At 39.1% G+C, this 10566-nt stretch overlaps 1 protein-coding gene across 1 annotated transcript; it reads left to right on the forward strand.

Annotated features, from left to right (window-relative positions):
* Nucleotides 1-263: 263 nt before the first annotated feature.
* On the forward strand, nt 264-7607 carry LOC131047850 (auxin response factor 2A). The gene is made up of 14 exons (XM_057981637.2): nt 264-1254; nt 2461-2573; nt 2809-2904; nt 3090-3146; nt 3244-3399; nt 3513-3597; nt 3995-4085; nt 4186-4350; nt 4798-4917; nt 5024-5099; nt 5393-5552; nt 5652-6682; nt 6786-6976; nt 7111-7607. The coding sequence occupies exons 1-14, from the start codon at nt 1137-1139 to the stop codon at nt 7301-7303; spliced, it is 2652 nt and encodes an 883-aa protein (XP_057837620.2). The 5' UTR covers nt 264-1136; the 3' UTR covers nt 7304-7607.
* Nucleotides 7608-10566: the final 2959 nt, after the last annotated feature.

Consider the following 10566-nt stretch of genomic DNA (forward strand, 5'->3'; position numbering starts at 1 on the left):
ATCTACTTGTCCATCACACTAGTTTATTCTACTCCAGGTCACCAATCACGAAGGTACTTGGTTAGGTCGACAATGGCGTTGGGGACGAGGAAGAAAGCGACCAAATGAACTTAAAAAATGAACTAAACTGAACTACAAACTAGAAAGCAGACAAATGCAAAGCACATTTCACAATTCCATACCAAAACATTCATTCAAATCTGCAAAGCAAGCCCGTCCGTCTCTTGTTTCATTAGATTACCAATCACAATAAAAAAATGTGTTTTATTGGCTGACAGGGAAAGCACATTCAATTTTATCCGCAGCGTAAAATGGTGGTGCCCTGCGTTGCCTGCCCAGCGGCGGACATGCCGAAACCGGGAAATTGTTAAACACGAGAGAAAATGGGAAATCTTCCAGAGGGCGGGCAGAATGATGACGGGCTAGGGCAGGGCAGGGAGGAGTAAACGAGGCGCCGTCCTGGGCAGACTGTAACGTAACGGCGTGGAGCGCAGTAAATGGCAGCCGCCCGGCCGCCCGGACGGACATGATTGCTGCGTTGTTGTAGTAACAGTGAGTTGTCGGCAGGACTGCACCCCACTCCCACACTATCTTCTCACCTTGCCCACCTTGCCGGCGACCAAAGCCTAGGGTTAACGGGTTGAGGGGTTAATAGGTTAACCTCTCCTCATCTCACGCAAACTCCGCGGTTAGCGTAATGGGTATTAGGAATGGAATGTTTTGGATTGGCGCACAATTACGCCATGAAAAGGGCAGGAAACAAGAAGGGGGAGAAGAGGGAGAGCGGGGCGGAGTTTCGGGATTTGGGGAAGGCGAGGAGCTGTCTTTCTTGCAGGGTTTAGCATTGCCGGATCTATTTTATTTAGGTGTTGCGGCTGTGGTGGGGGATATCTTCTTGGGAATTTGGGGGCTCATCTTTATTACAAGAGAATCAGGATTTTGGGGCTCTGTGTTGATGGGATTGTGACTAGAGTCTAGCAGTACCTAGTTAGTTTTTTCTTTCCTTTTGGCTTCCTGCTTTGATTTTGGTTTTGGTCCCGAGGGAGGATACTCACATGGGCTTGAAGGAAAAGAGGGATACAAATAATAGAAGTATCTGTATTTGTGATTGTGGGATTTAGGATTTCAGGTGGAAGATGATGTCTTATGGTATGGATGGGTTGAGGAATTTGTCTGGCAGGGCTGCGCAGAGTAGCTGTGCGGGCATGGCGAAGGAGGGGGAGCGCCAGATACAGAATTCAGGATTTGGAGCGGGTAAGCCTGTGCACGAGTTTGTATGTTCTTCAGTAATATAAAATGGGTAGGGTTTTTAATGAACGATGTGGAAAATTGCTTCCAGTCTCTCGTCAGTCCAACCCATTACCTGTCTTTGAGAGCATTTATTTCAATTTCCTCACATTGACATGATTAGTAGGGAATCCTATACCCCCTTGCCAGATGTTACTCAATCTGCTTGGGGATTCAGTTTGAGAGTTTCTACTGCCTTATAATTCTACGTGCGATTGCTCCTACTCATTGGAAGCTCGAATATCACGCATTTCCTAATCAAATGGCAACAATTTATTATGCTTTGTTACCCGTCCAGGCTCAGTTTTATTAAAACTATGTTGAGAGCATACAGTCCATGGATAACACCGGACTGTATATTAATGGATATGATGTTGACTTTTGGACTGGTCTGAAGTCAATGCACTTTTAACCTACTTACAGGAGCAATGTTTAAGCTGGGTGGACTATATGAGCGGGGGGCAATCATGGTATTTCTGCGGTTTTAAATTCATCAGCCGGAGGGGTTATATTGCTTCCATCTGGGTTCCTCATAAATTGGACGCCCTAATTACCTAATGTCTTACAGCCGATTTAATATTTTAGACACTTATCGTCGACTCAATATCTGGATGCTATTAACTACTATGTAATGTTTTTATTTCGGAGATCCCTCTTCAATAAAGTTAGAAGATCAATGACACAAAATCTCAGATCGCAACTTTTGACACAAAATGCCCTATAACTGTAGCTATTGTTGGACATTCGCACTACTATGCTCAAGTAATTTTTATATTCCACTCGCAAAATCGCCCTTTAGCTCGCTCCTTAAATTTAGTATAGCCCCAGCCAACTGCAATATTTACTTATTTATTTTGGGTTTCATCCTTTGCCCTATATCCTACAAATTGTTGCAGCTTTTCCTTAATGATGCCCTTGTTAACCTAAGTTCCAGATTTAATCGTTTCGCTTTTCACCACTATTTAGTCCTATGCACATGATCTGGAAAATGCTATCCCATCCCGGAGCACCATTGAAGTTCTAAAGGTCCCTAATATGTTTATATTGCATAGCTATGGGTAGAAAGAAAGTGGTTTATTTGTGTGCTTTCTCCTTCCTTGAGTTTCAAATACATGATAATGGTACGCTGATGCTCCAAATCTCATTCAGTTGACGGGTGTGTGTTTGTACCAGATGCTAGTGATGCCCTTTATGAAGAGTTATGGCACGCCTGTGCTGGCCCTCTTGTTACGTTACCGCGAGTCGGGGAGAGAGCTTTTTATTTCCCCCAAGGTCATATGGAACAGGTACTGCAAAATATTGGAGCATATTAAACAGTACAATGATGTACAGTGTCTTTGAATGTTTTGTTACTTCAAACAGCAAATAATTATATGCGATCAGCTGAAGCACCAATTTTTTTTCTTCTTGTGAATATACTTTTAGCTGGATATAAGTGGTTGATAGACATGCCCTAATATGCATGCGTATGAAGTGTTAGTTATTTAAGCATTTTTTATGATACTGGATTTGCTGTGTTAGGTTGAAGCCTCGACAAACCAAGGGGCTGATCAGCAGATGCCGCTCTATAATTTGCCTTCCAAAATCCTTTGTCATGTGGTTAACGTGCAATTTCGGGTAATTGAATTGTTAATGGCATAGATCATGTTTTATTTCATAGCACATTTGAGCTTTTGATTTTCTCTGTTCTGTCAAAGTGAGGTTTGTCATTTTCAAGGTAACGTACATTAGTATTGTCCTGTAGGTTCTTTATAACATTTACTGGATTGTTAAAGTTATCTCATGCTCGTTTCCATATGCAGGCTGAACCTGAAACAGACGAAGTATTTGCCCAGATTACTTTGGTTCCAGAGGCAGAGGTACACTCCTATTTCTGTTTTTTGAAAGGACTAACATAGGCATATATATGTCAGCAAAAAAGTGTTTGATGTATTTATCTATGATTTCATGTTGCAGCAAAATGAGTCTTCCCATGTTTCGGGGACACAACTGCCTCCACCTCCCAAGAGTAATGTACATTTATTTTGTAAGACACTTACTGCATCAGATACAAGTACCCATGGAGGATTTTCGGTTCTAAGAAGGCACGCTGATGAATGTCTTCCACCACTGGTTTGTTTTAATTTTTAAGTGTTGGTTACATTTTAAGCTGATCTGAATGCTATTTTGTATGTATTGTTGAGTGATTACACGGAGGGACTAATCTTGAGCCTGGATATTTGCAGGACATGAGTCAGCAGCCTCCTTCCCAGGAGCTAGCGGCCAAAGATCTCCATGGAGTTGAATGGCGGTTTCGACATATATTTCGAGGTGTGTGCTAGATCATTCTCAAATGGTTTATTATATTTCTAGAGTGTAATTTGTTTGGCAAACAATTTGGTATGATGCTTACTGCAAATCAATTGCTGGATGCTACATAAGTTTTCCCCACATGTAACATCAGCATAAGGCCTAAGTGGGAATCATTACAGTTAGGGTAGAAGTTGCTTTAGAGGAAAAACTGAGAAGCTGATTTATTGAGATAATGTCTGGTTTTACTGCATTTTTGGTTGCTTGGTTAGATTTCGTTTAGCTACACAGTAGCTTGATCAATGGGTATGAGACTCAAGTTTTTACTTATGTTTTAAAAGCTTTGTTTTCAGTTGAGACTTATACTGTCTTCAACTTACTGAATACTCGATCTAAATCTTTCAGTTAACTTTTGCAGGTCAGCCAAGGAGGCATTTGTTAACAACTGGGTGGAGTGTTTTTGTGAGCTCAAAGAGGCTCGTGGCAGGTGATGCGTTCATATTTCTCAGGTTCTTTCTCAACCCTCCGTAATTTTGTTAACTCTCTGTAATCAGTCTTTATTACTTGATTGTGAACACTTCAAACTTAGAATGGATAATTTTCTTTCAGGAGTGAAAATGGAGAACTACGTGTTGGTGTGAGGCGTGCAATGCGTCAGCAGATTAACATGCCATCATCAGTCATTTCAAGTCACAGCATGCATCTTGGTGTAATTGCTACTGCATCTCATGCTGTTTCAACACGAACCATGTTTACGGTATACTACAAGCCAAGGTGTGTTGAGTAAATTATAAAACATATGTAGTTCTCTCTCGCTCTCTGCCAATTGCGTAGGAGATATGGACTTCATTCATAGAAGCATTTCTTGTAGTTGTGAGGATCTTTCAACAAGTCCGATGAAAAATTAATTTGGAAAATGCTTGATTGCTGTGAAATTTTTCATAGTATATCTTTTCAGTGCAATTTCTTTGGTGCTTTTATCTAACTGTGAGGTCATGTGTAATTTCATTGATGTAAACATAATCAATGTCTTTCACATGCATTCTCTAATTAGTGTCTTTCACATGTTTTGTCGTGTGATAGTACCCCATTCATTATAAATTCCATGGGTTTTCTTTTAATCTTTTCAAGAAATTTATGCATGACATTTGACCGTGACCTGCTGTTGCTATTTCTTACATGAAGTCTACCTGCAAGATGTTAATTTTTTTTTTTATGCAGAACAAGTCCTTCAGAATTTATTATTCCTTATGATAAATACATGGATGCGGTAAATAACAACCTCTCAGTTGGCATGAGATTCAAGATGCGTTTTGAGGGTGAAGAATCTCCAGAGCGGAGGTATTACTATTTATATTTGGGATGCATTGTTGAATTAGGCAGGAGAGATTGAAAAGCATTACAATTTGTGGTTCTTACAATTTATGCTTTTCAAAACATCATATAGGTTCATGGGCACCATTGTTGGTATAAGTGAAGTTGATCCTGTGAAATGGCCTGATTCAAGGTGGAGATCCCTTAAGGTATACTTCTGTCTTGCCGTTGGTTCTCCATTTTTACTTGTCAGTTGTTTACCTTGTATTGATCATTCAGTATGCTGTGTGCTTATCACTTTCTTTGTTGACATCTCAACATTTCTGGTGCATTATGATTCATTTGGGTTAAAAATTTGTCTAATTCACCTCATTCAGTATGCTGTGTGGTTATCACTTTCTTTATTGGTATCTCAACATTTCTGGTGCATTTTGATTCATTTGGGTTAAAAATTTGTCCAATTTACCTTTCTTTCTGCTTACTGTGTTCTTAATTCATTCAGGTGCAATGGGATGAAACATCAGCAGTCCCTCGACCAGAAAGAGTTTCACCATGGGAAATTGAGACATTTTCTTCTGCTCCACTTCATGCTTTGCAAGCACCCAGGACAAAGAAGCCCCGAACTAATTTGTCATCCTCAACTACAGATTTAATAATGCCGGGTATAATAATTAATTTGACTTTTTTCTTATGGCAAATTAAAAGATTGTATATTATTGGATATGATGGAAAGCTAAACTGGTTGAAGTTTTTGTATGCAGGCTTAAGCAAGACTGCACTGGACTCTGCACATAGATATCCGGGGGTCTTGCAAGGTCAAGAAATGAGGACCATTGCAGGATCCTTTGTTGATAGTGAGGTGGAGAGCAACCAAAGGCCCCTGATATGGGGATCCATGGAGGATGATATCAAGCAAGATGGTGGGGTCTCCAGAGGAAGGTTAGCCTCAGAACACTGGATGTTGCAATACAGGCAGGACCTGGCCTATGCGGACTCCTTCTCAGGTATTCAAGGTGGCAGAGATGTACAGAAATTCAGCATTCCATCAGTGGTTCAAAACATGGAAAGATTTCAAGGGGTGAAAATGGCCCAGAATCAATTTCAGGATCAAGAGAGTGGTATACCAAATCATCCAGGAATGAAACTTCAGCTTTCAAATCCGTGGCCAATCTTGTCTTCTAACAAAACAAATGAAACTGAGTCCAATTTGAAGCCTTCTAGGTCATCTAACATGTCCCACAAGCAAACTGATGCAGTAAAATGGAGTGGATTGTATTCTTCTGCACCCTTCTCCAATCTTGGATCTGGAGAATTGAGAGGAAATCAGCCCATGTCACTAGTTTCATCAGCTCCAGCAGAATTTACTGAAACCTACGTTCCTGGAAAGCTGGATAGAAATTTAATAAAAACAATGGGACCCCCGAACCTTGGAATGACTGTACAGCATCCTAATCTTCCTTCATGGGAAATGAAGGAACAAAAAGGTGTATTATCTGATACAAGATCCTCAGATTGCAAGCTGTTTGGTTTTCACTTGATTGGACATTCAGTTGTGGGTGAACTGACTCCAACGATCAGAGGTTCAGCAACTGAAGAGGACTTGCATGTTTCACCTCCTGATTTAATAGTAAATCAGGTTCAGCCAACAGAATCAGATCAACAATCAGAGCCATCAAAGACAGCAAAAGTGGATTTTCAAGCTGCAAGCATTGATGATGAATTTTTCTTTGAAGGGTCATCGAAAGAAACTCATTGCAGAGTTCATAGTAATTCTACAAGGAGCTGCACAAAGGTTCTGTTTTTTTGAGATTAGCTGTTATCTTTTAAATCTAAAGATAAATAAAAAGAAATTATTAAAATAACTGTAAATGACCTCTGGTTTTGTGTCTGTCCAGGTTCACAAACAGGGTAGTGCACTTGGGAGGGCGGTGGATCTAACAAAATTTGATGGATATACTAAGCTCATTTGCGAACTTGAGCAGATGTTCAACATTGAAGGAGAACTCCAGGATCCAACCAAAGGTTGGCAGGTTGTATACACAGATAACGAAGGAGACATGATGCTTGTTGGAGATGATCCCTGGCAGTGAGTATAAAGAATAGCTTTTTAGCAAACATTTCATATCTATGAGAAATGCTTAATTATAAGGTCTATTTATTGTAGTTAAAATTTAAGTTTTTTTTCTTATGTGTCTGTTTGCATTTTATGACAAATACCAGGGAATTCTGCAGTATTGTGCGGAAGATTTTTATATATACACGTGAAGAAGTTGATAAAATGACTCCACGTAGTCTTGATATGAAGATTAAAGGATCATCCAATGAACATGTCACCCGAGAAATACCCAAGTGTTCTGATCATCAAGATTCATCAGTGCCTGTGGCGACAGTTGAAAGGAGTTCTGATTCTTGATGCCAATTCAGTCTGCATGTTGGGTGCTTAAGCTGGCTCTTCTAGAGGGGATGTCAAATGCCACGTTTAGTTGGTTTTTTGAGCCTTTATTCTGGCAGGGAAGCTGTTTGTACTCCTTAACAATGTATTCAATATGTATAATATTTTCATTTCTTCTACATAGATTCAGCGTCAATCAATATGCCTAAGGCATTTTCCTGCAGATAGAAGCTCATTTTGCAACTTAGCAAGCTTCTAGAGACCCATACACTTAAAGCTATGCAAGGTGCCCTTTTGATATGAAATATATATATATTTTTTTAAATATTTACACTAAAGGATATGCTATAACTCTCTTCATCTCAGACAAATCATAACATGTATAGATCTTAGCAAATATTCTCAAAGTACCACATACACTCTGCTGCCTCCCAGCTACCCAAACACATAATGCAGGGAGGGGGAATAACATTTGCAGTCGTAATATGTTACATATAGAATATAATTGGAGCATATGCCCTAATTTGCATTCTTCTACAATGGAGATAGCTTGAAGAAAACGATTTTGTTCCTGTCATACACAGAATCTTGAGTATCATTTAACGACAAATTTTATTATTATTAATTCCAAAAATGATCAAGAAAATTTTGAAAAAAAAATCCCCTGCAATGTGTTAACGGACTGCAAACACATGTCCTAATATCAGACAGGTGTGAGTTTACATTGAAAGCAATGCAAGTCTATTCATGACTTTGCGTGCATGCTTTCAACATTTTTTTCTGGTTATCTTAATCAAAAAGATTTTGTTCAACAACTATGTTATTGACACCCTTAATAGTCCTGAAAGTCTTAAATCTTCGTCAGATGGAAAAGCTTCATAATAATGTATAAAATGAATGATGCTATTAGTCTTGGAAGTATTTTTCTTTCAAACGGGAATGAAGCTTTTTTCTAGGGGCATCTTTCAGTCAAGATATAGGGAGATTTACCGAGATTTACCGAGATCAATATGTGAAAATCACAGAAATCATTAGCTAATATGAGCCAGGAACAACATCAAATGCATAAACTCCACTTGAAGTACGTTCAACTATCATTGTGATACTTCCAAATACCTAACTAACATTGTGATACTTTTCACACCCAACTTGATACGAATCTTTTGCATCCTCCAATGTATTGGATACTTCCTTGGCTGATCTTCTCTTCATCATAGAGGAAGCCATTGAAAACAAGAGAGTGGTACTAGATGTGATCTTTTCAAAACTTTTGGAGAGGCCAAGAGGGATTGGAGAATCGGGAGTCAAGATGTACAAATGAGTTCCAAGTGGTATCTTGGGATTAAGGTTTTCGAAGGTTTTGAAGTCGAGGATTTAGTGAATGGGATGCGATTGTGCAAGGCGAATCAAAGGTTTGTGGGTCTAGGAAGGAGGAACAACGAGAAAAATGGGGAAATGGCGATTGGGATTCAAAGATACTTTGATGCCAAAAGGACTAGGGACCATGATTTAGAAATGCATCATATGGGAAGGAGTATAGATTGGGTTTGGTGACCCTTGATAAAGGAAGGAGTAGGGCTTGAGATTTGATAATACCTTATGTAGAAGGGACACAGATTATAATTTAGTGATACTCAATACAAAAGGGAGCATGGATTGAAATCTAGGAGAACAAAATATCAGGTGTCATTTTAGAGTGGGAATTGGAAAGGGGGTTTGGATGTTTGCATGCCTAAGAGTGCATTTGCAAGAGGCATTAGGGGTTTGAGGATTTACATGCGTAAGGATGCATTTGCAAGAGGGACTAGGGAATTGATAGTTAGGATGTTGTTTAGATGATTTTCAATTAGTATGTTGGCATTAAGATTTTCCAAGGTATATAGTCAAGGGTTTAGGCAATGGAATGCCAAGATGCAAGGGAAGCAAAGGTTAGTGGGCTTGTGAAGGAGGAATGGCGGGACATTGAGGAAGGAGGAATTGGGACTCAAAGATAATGCAAAGAGTAGGGGTTGAGATTCAACTATACTTGATTTAGGAATGGATAAGGATCAAAATTTTCTCATACCCAATGCAAAAGGTAGTAGGGATAAGAATTTGGGAGGATGGGATGCTTAATGTCATCTACGAGCAAGAAATAAAAAGCCTAAGAGTCTAGCAAATGACAAGGGCTTGTGAGGTTGGGGATCAAAGTTTTGAAATGTTTGATACTTGCAAGGATTAGGCATGTTGCATTCTTGATACTAGAGTGATGAAGGGAAATCCTAAGAGTTCACTAAGGTATGCTAGTAGGGAAAATATTGGAAGGGCATGGTATTTAATAAGTTATTTGGGAAAAGTTTGAAAGCCCGCAATACATCAAAAGTAGGACTTAGGGATACTTGATATAACAAGGATTAAGGATCAGGGCAAATACTTCATTTGGATGGAGTTGGAGGAGGTAAACATAACTTTGAAAGCTTGTAGGATAGTAGGCTTGTGGTGGACAATGACAAGGCATGCCAACAAAGGAAAGTTTGAAGGTCTAATACAAAGGAAACTAAGGAATCCAAAACTTGAAAGAAATGAAGAAAAGGGATGACGACATGGAAAAGTCCAAACTTTTGATGGGTAAGATGAAGTGGGGGTTTGGGGAATGAGAAATCAAGGGAAAGGTTGCTAAGGTAAGAGAAGCATCATAAACTCATAGAAGGAAAATGATTGAGAAAGTAGGGGTGTGCGAGATCAAGGAAATGCATGACAACATAAGAAAGCTTGAAGGTCTAAACCATAGGAAACCTAGTGATCTTGGAAATGAAGGAAATGACACCCAACTAAAAGAAAACTTGAAAATTCACCTAAGGTTGGAAAATGACCCAAACACCCTCATAATTATAAATTTTGATCATTTTGAAGTTTGGGCACACAACATAGAAAACCTTTGCAAAATTTGGGTAAGTGGTAATAGTTCCTAAAAAGGGAACATTACAAGTCTACTCTTCCCAAAATTGTTTGCCCTCAAATAATACAAATTTGTAGTTAGGTTCTTCCAATGAATTAGATACTTTGCGATGGATTTGTTCCTTGATTTCTCCACTCTTTTAAATGATGTCATTTGACACTCTGAATAAAACTCTACTATTTGTAAACATTATATTAATGAAATCTAGTTCATCATAAACATTAAATGCCATTAGAGGAGACATACCAATGAACATATGATGAGTGTAATTGTAGTTGTAATATCCAAGGTGCAACCATTTGATCCACATTGCCTATTGATACGTGACATTGTTTTTCAAGTCCCC

Source organism: Cryptomeria japonica, chromosome 3, assembly GCF_030272615.1.
Source record: "Cryptomeria japonica chromosome 3, Sugi_1.0, whole genome shotgun sequence".
Classification (NCBI taxonomy): domain Eukaryota; kingdom Viridiplantae; phylum Streptophyta; class Pinopsida; order Cupressales; family Cupressaceae; genus Cryptomeria; species Cryptomeria japonica.